Source organism: Coregonus clupeaformis, unplaced genomic scaffold, assembly GCF_020615455.1.
Source record: "Coregonus clupeaformis isolate EN_2021a unplaced genomic scaffold, ASM2061545v1 scaf2660, whole genome shotgun sequence".
NCBI lineage: Eukaryota > Metazoa > Chordata > Actinopteri > Salmoniformes > Salmonidae > Coregonus > Coregonus clupeaformis.
Genome location: NW_025536114.1, coordinates 35,325 through 49,023, shown reverse-complemented (window position 1 = coordinate 49,023; position 13,699 = coordinate 35,325). Strand labels below are relative to the sequence as shown.

The 13,699-nt window shown below is 43.6% G+C and overlaps 1 protein-coding gene across 1 annotated transcript; it reads right to left on the bottom strand.

The window, feature by feature from the left end:
• Positions 1–6,060: 6,060 nt before the first annotated feature.
• Positions 6,061–11,455, bottom strand: LOC123488995 (zinc finger protein OZF-like). Its single transcript, XM_045219715.1, has 3 exons — positions 11,423–11,455; positions 11,110–11,287; positions 6,061–7,143 (listed from the first exon to the last, which is right to left on the bottom strand). Exons 1-3 carry the CDS (start codon positions 11,423–11,425, stop codon positions 6,077–6,079), a joined length of 1,248 nt encoding a protein of 415 aa, XP_045075650.1. The 5' UTR covers positions 11,426–11,455; the 3' UTR covers positions 6,061–6,076.
• Between the last annotated feature and the right edge of the window lie 2,244 nt (positions 11,456–13,699).

Genomic DNA, 13,699 nt, shown 5'->3' with positions numbered 1-13,699 from the left:
TTAAAATAATTGGCAACATCAAATGGTTTTGTGATGAATAAGCCATCTGATTCGATGAAAGATGGAGTTGAATGTCATTCTACCCATATTTCAGTTAAAGTACTCCAAATTTCTTTTCCATCGTTCTTTATATCATTGATCTTGGCTTCATAATACAGTTTTCTTCTTCTTTTTGTTGAGTTTAGTCACATAATCTCTCAATTTGCAGTAAGTCAACCAGTCAGATGTGCAGCCAGACTTATTAGCCACTCCTTTTGCCCCGTCTCTTTCAACCAGACAGTTTTTCAATTCCTCATCAATCCACGGAGCCTTTACAGTTCTAACAGTCAGTTACCAAACAGGTGCATGTTTATCAATAATTAAAATATACCCTGTTATAATGAACCCTGTTATAATGAACCCTGTTATGACTTTTCCTTTACAGGGGATCTGCAGTTCAAACAATAACAAAGCGGATACCCCACCACTGTTTTGGTAAAAAGCTGAGGCTGGAGAAATACAACCACTCTCAAATTCACAGAGCTATGGCTGCAAGATGATATTTTAAATTCTAGTTTATCCATGTTTTCAGGCGAACAGTGTTTACAATGTTTACAAACAATGGAATTAAACAGGTTGATTTCTGATGGGGTACGGCAGTTGAACTAAGCTCATTAGGCATGTATACGTTTATATTCTTAAAGAGTCAAGGGGTACATAAATCATTTTTTTACATTTTACATTTTAGTCATTTAGCAGACGCTCTTATCCAGAGCGACTTACAGGAGCAATTAGGGTTAAGTGCCTTGCTCAAGGGCACATTTACGTCATTTAGCAGACGCTCTAGACCAGAGCGACTCACAAATTGATGCATTCACCCTATAGCCAGTGGGATAACCACTTTACAATTTTATTTTTTTTAAATTTTTTTGGGGGGGGGTAGAAGGATTACTTTATCCTATCCCAGGTATTCCTTAAAGAGGTGGGGTTTCAAATGTCTCCGGAAGGTGGTGAGCGACTCCGCTGTGTGTGAGGGGTTGGGGGGGTAGAAGGATTACTTTATCCTATCCCAGGTATTCCTTAAAGAGGTGGGGTTTCAAATGTCTCCGGAAGGTGGTGAGTGACTCCGCTGTGGGGTGGGGGGCGTGGGGGTAGAAGGATTACTTTATCCTATCCCAGGTATTCCTTAAAGAGGTGGGGTTTCAAATGTCTCCGGAAGGTGGTGAGCGACTCCGCTGTGTGTGTGTGGGGGGGTAGAAGGATTGCTTTATCCTATCCCAGGTATTCCTTAAAGAGGTGGGGTTTCAAATGTCTCCGGAAGGTGGTGAGTGACTCCGCTGTCCTGGCGTCGTGAGGGAGCTTGTTCCACCATTGGGGTGCCAGAGCAGCGAACAGTTTTGACTGGGCTGAGCGGGAACTATGCTTCCGCAGAGGAAGGGAGCCAGCAGGCCAGAGGTGGATGAACGCAATGCCCTCGTTTGGGTGTAGGGACTGATCAGAGCCCGAAGGTACAGAGGTGCCGTTCCCTCGCTGCTCCAAAGGCAAGCACCATGGTCTTGTAACGGATGCGAGCTTCAACTGGAAGCCAGTGGAGTGTGCGGAGGAGGGGGTGACGTGAGAGAACTTGGGAAGGTTGAACACCAGACGGGCTGCGGCATTCTGGATGAGTTGTAGGGGTTTAATGGCACATGCAGGGAGGCCAGCCAACAGCGAGTTGCAGTAATCCAGACGGGGAGATGACAAGTGCCTGGATTAGGACCTGTGCCGCTTCCTGTGTAAGGCAGGGTCGTACTCTCCGAATGTTGTAGAGCATGAACCTGCAGGAGCGGGTCACCGCCTTGATGTTAGCGGAGAACGACAGGGTGTTGTCCAGGGTCACGCCAAGGCTCTTCGCACTCTGGGAGGAGGACACAACAGAGTTGTCAACCGTGATGGCGAGATCATGGAACGGGCAGTCCTTCCCCGGGAGGAAGAGCAGCTCCGTCTTGCCAGGGTTCAGCTTGAGGTGGTGATCCGTCATCCATACTGATATGTCTGCCAGACATGCAGAGATGCGATTCGCCACCTGGTTATCAGAAGGGGGAAAGGAGAAGATTAGTTGTGTATCGTCAGCGTAGCAATGATAGGAGAGGCCGTGTGAGGATATGACAGAGCCAAGTGACTTGGTGTATAGGGAGAAAAGGAGAGGGCCTAGAACTGAGCCCTGGGGACACCAGTGGTGAGAGCACGTGGTGCGGAGACAGCTTCTCGCCACGCCACTTGGTAGGAGCGACCGGTCAGGTAGGACGCAATCCAGGAGTGAGCCGCGCCGGAGATGCCCAGCTCGGAGAGGGTGGAGAGGAGGATCTGATGGTTCACAGTATCAAAGGCAGCAGACAGGTCTAGAAGGACAAGAGCAGAGGAGAGAGAGTTAGCTTTAGCAGTGCGGAGAGTCTCCGTGACACAGAGAAGAGCAGTCTCAGTTGAATGACCAGTCCTGAAACCTGATGGTTTGGATCAAGAAGGTCATTCTGAGAGAGATAGCAAGAGAGTTGGCTAAAGACGGCACGCTCAATAGTTTTGGAAAGAAAAGAAAGAAGGGATACTGGTCTGTAGTTGTTGACATCAGTGGGGTCGAGTGTTGGTTTTTGAGAAGGGGAGTAACTCTCGCTCTCTTGAAGACGGAAGGGACATGGCCAGCGGTCAAGGATGAGTTGATCAGCGAGGTGAGGTAGGGGAGAAGGTCACCGGAGATGGTCTGGAGAAGGGAGGAGGGGATGGGGTCAAGCGGGCAGGTTGTTGGGCGGCCTGCAGTCACAAGTCGCAGGATTTTATCTGGAGAGAGAGGGAGAAAGAAGTCAAAGCATAGGGTAGGGCAGTGTGAGCAGGACCAGCAGTGTCATTAGACTTAACAAACGAAATCATTAATTTAAAAGTTTGAAATTGGATGTAGCAAATTGCTTATTTCCCCTTTAAAGTCGCTCAGAAAAGAACAAGCTCTGACTAAGAACAATTATATTTCAATGGTGATTCAACTCTTATTTCCAATTCGGAAATCTTTCTACATCTCCGACTTTCCGACCTGAAAATCACTGATGTCATGATTTGACCTCCCCCCCCAGAGTTCCCAGTTTACCACAAGTTTACCTGTTTTAATAGACGCAAATCACTGTCACCACGCACTCCTTAGGCTATATGCTATCAATTTCTATGGAGGGCTTCACGTGTTATGGTTAAAAGCAGGTCTTGAACTTGAGGGCGTGTGTGACGATGTAGTTCTAACCCTTGTTATAGCGAATGGCAAAAAAAAAGCATCGGCTACCTGTTGTTGGCTTATAAATGGTGATTTAAAAAAACTATGATCCACGGTGCAAGTATCATTATCCCACAGAAAATATGGTTGTTTTAAATGCTCCGGAATTGAGTGGTAGGTTATGCCTATAAACATGTTCAGGAGTGGGGAATTGCATTGAATCAGGCTAATCGTTTCAGTGCAGTTGCGTTCTTCCCCATAACCTATAGCCTAAATGGAACCCTTACAATAAAATATTGCAGTTTTTGAAACTGCTGTAAAAGTGCAGTAACGGCAGTCGACTGTGGTATTTTGGACGCAGTAATTGCAGTTATACTGCTCTCTGATTGCATTTTTTTTTTCTGTAAGGGAACCCGAACACGTCCCAGCCTATTTTGATCATAGATCAAGACTGAACAATTCGGCTAGCTTATAGTTATTCTGGATTTGACCATTTATAGCCCGACTTCTAGGATCTTTTGACTTCTCCCCGCGGCTGTTTGTTATGTTTCCGATTAGGATAAATGTAGTCATATGAATACGTTCAGAACGTTGTCCTGTTAATTTGAAAAGACTAACCATTGTGATTAATGTATATTTAATTATTTATATATTTATTTTTATTTATTTACCTTTAGGGAATAATGTCTGGAGGGTGAAAATCCCCAAACATTCTCTTTTACTCAAGAGTTCTTTATAGCGCCTCATCTGTCTGATATCTTGACTCCCTCTTTGACACTAAATCTAAAAAGGTAGAAATGTGATGTTTTTGGTCATTAAAATGTACTGCGACTGGATAATCCCTGTCGTTTCTTCCGGTTGAACTTTTATGTTCAGGAATTCACAGCCCACATGGACATTTAATCATGGAGATGACATGGGTGGAGGAGCACCTAATAATGCCATTTATTTGGAATCGTTTTCCTTTCTGTGGGTGGCATATTGTTGCACTGTGCGCAGCCTGTGCATTTATAGCTGCCGTCCGGAAGAGGGCGTAAACGAGCCTGGCTCATTTTGGCAGTTGGCATCGACCAACATGTCGCGTAAATTGCGACCTCTCCTTTGTACAATAAGCTGGCAGAGCTGGGTCCGATGATAAAACATGCCAGTGTTTCTTGACAGCAGCCTCTGCCCGCTAGATTATACGTCACAATGGCAGCATTGCCTGAAAGACCCACATCGCCACCTGCTGACTGCAGTTAGTAATAACGTCAGGTCAAATCTTTATTTTATTTTCAAACAAAACGTTTGTTTTTCATGTATTTTATTAAAGAATAAAATGATATGTAAAAGTACAAAGAGAATCATGTGTTGATCATTACAGGTTTATAATGAGTGAGTATTTTAAACATAAGGTTACAATAATATCAAGATATGCATTTGGATCTATACTGCGCCTACATTGTGTAACAATACATCATGTAGATGTACAGTACCAGTCAAATGTTTGGACACACCTACTCATTCAAGGGTTTTTCTTCATTTTTACTATTTTATACATTGTTGAATAATGGTGAAGACATCAAAACTATAAAAAAAAACACATATGGAATCATGTAGTAACCAAAAAGTGTTAAACAAATCAATATATATTTTATATTTACATTCTTCAAAATGGCCGCCCTTTGCCTTGATGACAGCTTGGCATTCTCTCAACCAGCTTCATGAGGAATTATTTTCCAACTGTCTTGAAGGAGTTCCCACATATGCTGAGCACTTGTTGGCTTTGTTTTCTTTACTCTGTGGTGCAACTCATTCCAAACCATCTCAATTGAGGTTCAGGTCGGGTGATTGTGGAGGCCAGGTCATCTGATGCAGCACTCCATCACTCTACTTCTTGGTTTAAATAGCCCTTACACAGCCTGGAGGTGTGTTGGGTCATTGTCCTGTTGAAAAATAAATGATAGTCCCACTAAGCGCAAACCAGATGGGATGGCGTATCGCTGCAGAATGCTGTGGTAGCCATGCTGGTTAAGTGTGCCTTGAATTCTAAATAAAATCACTGACAGTGTCACCAGCAAAGTACCCCCACACCACCTCCTCCATGCTTCACGGTGGGAACCACACATATGGTGATCTTCCGTGTCCTTTAGTAGTGGTTTCTTTGAAGCAATTCGACCATGAAGGCCTGATTCACGCAGTCTCCTCTGAACAGTTGATGTTGAGATGAATACAGGTGACTACCTCATGAAGCTGGTTGAGAGACGGGATGCCAAGAGTGTGGAAGCTACAATCTATCTGCAACATTAAAGCTGATCTACCCTTTGGGGTAGAGTTTGGGAAACCTTCCTCTAACTGGATTTTTATTTTCTCAAAAGGAGAGCAGCGGTACGATACGATATACTTTGTCCATTTACATGGAAATTCATTTTGTGAAGTCAGAAAACAAATCCACAAACCCAATCCACTATAATACATATAGTACGGAAAACACTGGAGAGTCAATACACAAGACACATTCAGAGTCTCTACGGCCTACTGATCCACCATGTATTGGACCTACATCTGTCCTATGTCCTACTGTTCAGCCTACATCTGTCCTATGTCCTACTGTTCAGCCTACATCTGTCCTATGTCCCACTCTTCAGCAGCCTACATCCTTATCTCCTGTGTGCGTCCTCTCATGTCTTCTCATGTGACCTAACCAGGCAAAACTATTTTCACATTGGGAGCAGTGGTAGGGCTTCTCCCGTGTGTATTCTCTCATGCTGTTTCAGGTGACCTAACTGGGTAAAACTCTTTCCACACCGGGAGCAGTGATGAGGCTTCTCTCCTGTGTGTATTCTCTCATGTATTTTCAGGTACCCTAACCTGGCAAAACTCTTTTCACATTGGGAGCAGTGGTAGGGCTTCTCCCCTGTGTATTCTCTCATGCTGTTTCAGTTGAACTAACTGGTTAAAACCCTTTCCACACTGGGAGCAGTGATGAGGCTTCTCCCCTGTGTGTATTCTCTCATGTCGTTTCAGGTCCCCTAACTGGTTAAAACCCTTTCCACACTGGGAGCAGTGATGAGGCTTCTCCCCTGTGTGTATTCTCTCATGCTCTTTCAGGTATTCTTTCCGGTTAAAACTCTTTCCACACTGGGAGCAGTGATGAGGCTTTTCCCCTGTGTGTATTCTCTCATGCACTTTCAGGTTTCCTAACTGGGAAAAACCCTTTCCACACTGGGAGCAGTGATGAGGCTTCTCCCCTGTGTGTATTCTCTCATGCTCTTTCAGGTATTCTTTCCGGTTAAAACTCTTTCCACACTGGGAGCAGTGATGAGGCTTTTCCCCTGTGTGTATTCTCTCATGCACTTTCAGGTGTCCTAACTGGGAAAAACTCTTTCCACACTGGGAGCATTGGAAAGGCTTCTCCCCTGTGTGTATTCTCTCATGCTCTTTCAGGTATTCTTTCCGGTTAAAACTCTTTCCACACTGGGAGCAGTGATGAGGCTTTTCCCCTGTGTGTATTCTCTCATGCACTTTCAGGTTTCCTAACTGGGAAAAACTCTTTCCACACTGGGAGCATTGGAAAGGCTTCTCCCCTGTGTGTATTCTCTCATGCTCTTTCAGGTATTCTTTCCGGTTAAAACTCTTTCCACACTGGGAGCAGTGATGAGGCTTTTCCCCTGTGTGTATTCTCTCATGTCGTTTCAGGTACCTTAAATGGTTAAAACTCTTTCCACACTGGGAGCAGTGATGAGGCTTTTCCCCTGTGTGTATTCTCTCATGTCGTTTCAGGTGTCCTAACTGGGAAAAACTCTTTCCACACTGAGAGCATTGGAAAGGCTTCTCCCCTGTGTGTATTCTCTCATGTTGTTTCAGGACCCTTAACTGATTAAAACCTTTTCTACAGTGGGTGCAGTGGAATCGTCTTGCTGGTTTGGACGTCTCTGAATCTGGTCTTTCTCCTGCCAAAGACAGAGCGTTTATTTAAACAGAGACCTGAATGAAACCTCCACAACTCTCTTGCTAGGAGGTTTAATCCTAATCAGATCCCTCAAAAAAAATCTCATTTAAAATAATCTTGGCAGGGTTGATTGGTTGGGTTACTTTCTAAATGTAATCCGTTACAGTTGCTAGTTACAGTGGGGAAAAAAAGTATTTAGTCAGCCACCAATTGTGCAAGTTCTCCCACTTAAAAAGATGAGAGAGGCCTGTAATTTTCATCATAGGTACACGTCAACTATGACAGACAAAATGAGAAAATCCAGAAAATCATATTGTAGGATTTTTAATGAATTTATTTGCAAATTATGGTGGAAAATAAGTATTTGGTCAATAACAAAAGTTTCTCAATACTTTGTTGGCAATGACACAGTTCAAACGTTTTCTGTAAGTCTTCACAAGGTTTTCACAGACTGTTGCTGGTATTTTGGCCCATTCCTCCATGCAGATCTCCTCTAGAGCAGTGATGTTTTGGGGCTGTCGCTGGGCAACACAGACTTTCAACTTCCTCCAAAGATTTTCTATGGGGTTGAGATCTGGAGACTGGCTAGGCCACTCCAGGACCTTGAAATGCTTCTTACGAAGCCACTCCTTCGTTGCCCGGGCGGTGTGTTTGGGATCATTGTCATGCTGAAAGACCCAGCCACGTTTCATCTTCAATGCCCTTGCTGATGGAAGGAGGTTTTCACTCAAAATCTCACGATACATGGCCCCATTCATTCTTTCCTTTACACGGATCAGTCGTCCTGGTCCCTTTGCAGAAAAATAGCCCCGAAGCATGATGTTTCCACCCCCATGCTTCACAGTAGGTATGGTATTCTTTGGATGCAACTCAGCATTCTTTGTCCTCCAAACACGACGAGTTGAGTTTTTACCAAAAAGTTATATTTTGGTTTCATCTGACCATATGACATTCTCCCAATCCTCTTCTGGATCATCCAAATGCACTCTAGCAAACTTCAGACGGGCCTGGACATGTACTGGCTTAAGCAGGGGGACACGTCTGGCACTGCAGGATTTGAGTCCCTGGCGGCGTAGTGTGTTACTGATGGTAGGCTTTGTTACTTTGGTCCCAGCTCTCTGCAGGTCATTCACTAGGTCCTCCCGTGTGGTTCTGGGATTTTTGCTCACCGTTCTTGTGATCATTTTGACCCCACAGGGTGAGATCTTGCGTGGAGCCCCAGATCGAGGGAGATTATCAGTGGTCTTGTATGTCTTCCATTTCCTAATAATTGCTCCCACAGTTGATTTCTTCAAACCAAGCTGCTTACCTATTGCAGATTCAGTCTTCCCAGCCTGGTGCAGGTCTACAATTTTGTTTCTGGTGTCCTTTGACAGCTCTTTGGTCTTGGCCATAGTGGAGTTTGGAGTGTGACTGTTTGAGGTTGTGGACAGGTGTCTTTTATACTGATAACAAGTTCAAACAGGTGCCATTAATACAGGTAACGAGTGGAGGACAGAGGAGCCTCTTAAAAACAATATTTTTAACATCAATTTCTCTCAGCCAATCATCAGTCATTTGTGTAAGTGCTGTGCTTGTTGAATGCCCTTCCCTATAAGTGTGCTGAAAAGTCTGTTGTCAATTTGCTTACTGTAAAATAGCATTTTATCTGGCCAAACACAACTTTCCCCATAACGTTATTAAGGGTTGTTAACAGGCTGATTGGTCGGCTATTTGAGCCAGTAAAGGGGGCTTTACTATTCTTTGGTAGCGGAATGACTTTTGCTTCCCTCCAGGCCTGAGGGCACACACTTCTAGTAGGCTTAGATTGAAGATATGGCAAATAGGAGTGGCAATATTTATTAGACCTAATTGATAAATAGACTAGTCAGTATAGGATACATTTATTAGACCTAATGGATAAATAGACTAGTCAGTATAGGATACATTTATTAGACCTAATGGATAAATAGACTAGTATAGGATACACTTTAAGTGTACATTATTGTTATTTGATAGGCTACTAGACCTAAAGAGGCAATCTGCAGTTCAAACAACAACAAAGTTGTCACCCTGCCACTGTTTTGGTATATAGCTGAGGGATGGGGTCAAACATTAAATACACTACATGACCAAAATTATGTGGACACCTGCTCATCGAAAATCTCATTCCAAAATCATGGGCATTAATATGGAGTTGGTCCCTCCTTTGCTGCTATAACAGCCTCCACTCTTCTGGGAAGGCTTTCCACTTGATGTTGGAACATTGCTGTGGGGACTTGCATCCATTCAGCCACAAGAGCTTTAGTGAGGTCGGGCACTGATGTTGGGCGATTAGGCCTGGCTCGCAGTCGGCGTTCCAATTCATCCCAAAGGTGTTCGATGGGGTTGAGATCAGGGCTCTGTCCAGGCCAGTCAAGTTCTTCCACACCAATCTCAACAAATAATTTATTCATGAACCTCGCTTTGTGCACAGGGGCATTGTCATGCTGAAACAGGAAAGGGCCGTCCCCAAACTGTTGCCACAAAATTGGGAGCACAGAATCGTTTAGAATGTCATTGTATGCTGTAGCGTTAAGATTTCCCTTCACTGGAACTAAGGGTTCTAGCCCGAACCATGACAAACAGCCCCAGACCATTATTCCTCATCCACCAAACTTTACAGTTGGCACTATGGTAGCATTCTCCTATAGCCACCTCCTATTTGTACTGGACTCCAAGTGCATCCTCAAATCAACCAATCACTCTAATCTTAATTCCAACCCTTAGACGTCCACAGACTAACCCATCTTTCCCAGTTTAATACAATTTGACTATTTCCTTCGGCAATACATCCTTCACCACTGAACAAAAATATAAACACAACATGCAACAATTTCAAAGATTTTACTGAGTTACAGTTCATATAAGGAAACCAGTCAGTACCTGGTTTGACCATTTGCCTTATGCAGCATTACACCTTAACATAGAGTTGATCAGGCTGTTGATTGTGGACTGTGGAATGTTTTCCCACTCGAGTTGCTGCAATTGGCGGGAACTGGAACACGCTGTCGTACACGTCATTACAGAGCATCCCAAACATGCTCAATGGGTGACATGTCTGGTGAAAATGGGGCCATGGAAAAACTGGGACAGTTTCAGCTTCCAGGAATTGAGTACAGATCCTTGCGACATGGGGCCGTGCATTATCCTGCTGAAACATGAGGTGATGGCGGTGGATGAATGGCACGACAATGGGCCTCAGGATCTCGTCACATTATGAATAGTATAGCACGGTAGTGTGATGTTATTGGTCCGTTTTAAAGGCCAATTCCAGACCTGAATAGTATAGGGTGCTTCATTATTCGTCCCTTCCAGGGGAACTTTCAATTATTTAGAACAGCCATGGAGTGGTCTTGGTGTCTGGGAATAGTTGGTTATCAATGTAATACCATAACCATCCTTCACCACACTCTCTGGATTTACTCTGCTGGTTGTCCTGGTAACAGATACCAGTATATATTCATGTCAACTAACAGAACTCTGCTGGTTGTCCTGGTAACAGATACCAGTATATATTCATGTCAACTAACAGAACTCTGCTGGTTGTCCTGGTAACAGATACCAGTATATATTCATGTCAACTAACAGAACTCTGCTGGTTGTCCTGGTAACAGATACCAGTCTATCTTCATGTCAACTAACAGAACTCTGCTGGTTGTCCTGGTAACAGATACCAGTATATATTCATGTCAACTAACAGAACTCTGCTGGTTGTCCTGGTAACAGATACCAGTATATATTCATGTCAACTAACAGAACTCTGCTGGTTGTCCTGGTAACAGATACCAGTCTATCTTCATGTCAACTAACAGAACTCTGCTGGTTGTCCTGGTAACAGATACCTGTATATATTCATGTTAACTAACAGAACTCTGCTGGTTGTCCTGGTAACAGATACCAGTGGGCAGATCTATTTTATTTGTTCAAACTAAACTACAGCACTTACTTTGATGAGTCAAATCTGCTCCTTTCTTCTCTTCTCCTCCTCTCACAGTTCCACTCAGCCCCGTTGTTTTCCTGCAGTCCATCAGCCGCACAGACAACCTCTTCAGACCCAGCAGTAAGGTGCTACTGGGAGAGGTACGACACGGGGACTCTGGGAGGAAGGAAGGGCTAGCGTTGTCCTGGTAACCATATAGAGGGGACACAGACACATATCATTATGGATGCTGATGTCACTGTTGTCATAAAGTGCTTTACAGAAACCCAGTCCAGACCCCGATAGAGCAAGCTGTATGCTAGACCAGACCAAGCTGTACCATCTGGTGTTCTGATCTGGAGAGACTCTTCTCTGCCTCGTCAGCATCAGGATGTTGTTGAGGCTCCCCAGAGGATCCACGATAGTCATGTCTCTCTCCTGTATGAACGAGAACATCAAACCGATGGTAAACATGTGACCTCAGGGTCTAAAAAGGGCCTAAAATGTCTAGTTTCATCCTGATAAAAAATATAGATATTGTAAAATGTAAAAAGCATGTCAAACATCCTTCCTCCAAATGAAGTTTCTATGTTGTTTTTGGGCTGTCCTAGCGTGGAATCGCCTAATAATAATATTATAATAATATGCCATTTAGCAGACGCTTTTATCCAAAGCGACATACAGTCATGTGTGCATTAATTTTTACGTATGGGTGGTCCCAGGGATCAGACACTTGATTCAGGATAAAGTGGAGTCAGCAGGTTTGGAGCTGAAGGATTTGTTGCCATAGAAACGTACAAGGCTAACAGGTAAGCAACCTTCAACGGTTATCCTGAGTTGAATTCAGAATTGACCAAAATCAGCTCACTAACTCCTCTATCCCACTCCATAGAGTTAAACATGTTCTGATGGGGTTGAATGGGGTTGATGACCATTGAACTAAAGTTGTTGGGCATTTAGAAGTTATATTCATCAAGAATCATTGGCTACAACTCTCTCTTATGTGGACTTCTCCTCTGCTTTTAAACTCTTAGATGTGAAGTTCTGGATCCCAGTTACATTTTGTGTACAAAGCGCTCCGTGAATTTCATAGGGTCCCGTGCCTCATAGCGCCAGAAAGCCCCATCTGTCTGCTGTCTGTTTTGCATTCTCTCAGCGGACCTGACTTGAACTGTCAGGTTTCAGACCCCAACATTTGCATAGGTAGTCACGTGTCACATTTTCTGGCTATCCAGAAAAATGATCAATTATCTCTTCCTCTGAGCAAGTGAGACCAGCTTGGGAGACAGCTCCCAGTGTGGAAAGATATTTACCCGCTGACTTCACAAAATGATTTTCGATGTAAATGGAGTATAAAGTATCAATCATTTAAAAGTCAAAAAATGCATGCACCAATCACAGATTGCCCCTTTAACAATCCATACAGTACTGAACAACCTATTCGAGTGCAGAACTTTTTTTAGACAGTTACTCACTGGTGTTAATCAGATATTCTGTCTCCTCCTCTTTCACTCCCAGAACGTCTTCAACCTTCTCTTTTATTGAGATAGCCTCCTCTTCCTCCCAAAAAGGTTCGTCTTTCACTGTAACATCCTCTTCTTCTTTCACAATAACAGCCTCCTCTTCCTCCTTTTTTATTCTGAAAGCATCTACCTCCTCTTCTTCCACTGTGACAGCCTCTATCCCCTCTTCCTCTTTCACTCCAAACGGATCTTTCTCTTCTTTCACTATAACATCCTTCTCTTCTTTCAATGTGATATCCTCCTCCTCTTCTTCTTTCATTCTGAAAGCTTCTACCTCCTCTTCCAGTGTTGCAGCCGTTATTCCCTCTACCACTCCAAAATGCTCCACTTCTTCTTTCAATGTGATAGCCTCCTCTTCCTCCTTTTTCATTCCGATAGCTTCTTCCTCTCCTTTCACTGTAATATCCTCCTCTTTTACGACAATGTTCATCCCCAGACCTCCTCTTCTTTAGCAGGAGGAGAGTAGCTTAGTGAGCTCATGGTCGGGGATGTTAGCTAGCTAGCTAGCATTAGCTGGTTAGCATTAACGACTAGCCTAGTGCCGGGCTCAATGTCAATCTTAACAAGCTAACACATTTAACATCTAGCAAATGACGTTAAAGTTAAGAAGTTGATACGTAAACATAATTGTGTTTAAAACGCTGAGACTAATATACACAAGAATGAGCTTCAATGTTTCATTTTCATGTTGACTAGCAAGCTATCGAGGTGGATAAGTAGCCGTGTTGCTGTTCTTAGCATCCTGTCCACTAGATTATACGTCACGCAAGAAGCACCTGAAGCCTCACATCGCCATCTGCTGACTGAATTGGGTAACGCAGTTTAACAAAAAAGATTATGTCAAACAACGTCATAACAAATCATTTCAAAGTAAGGATTTTCCTCACTTCTTATCGGAGGAAACCGGAAACATCCGGTTTTCATGGATACACAGTCTCTTCAAGTTAGCTTCCTTATACAATTTTCTTCTATTCAGATTTATTTAAATGTTTACAATTTAGTCATTTAGCAGACGCTCTTATCCAGGGCGACTTACAGGAGCCATTAGGGCAGGGTTTCCCAGATTCGGTGAGTCCATACATTTTTCATACTGG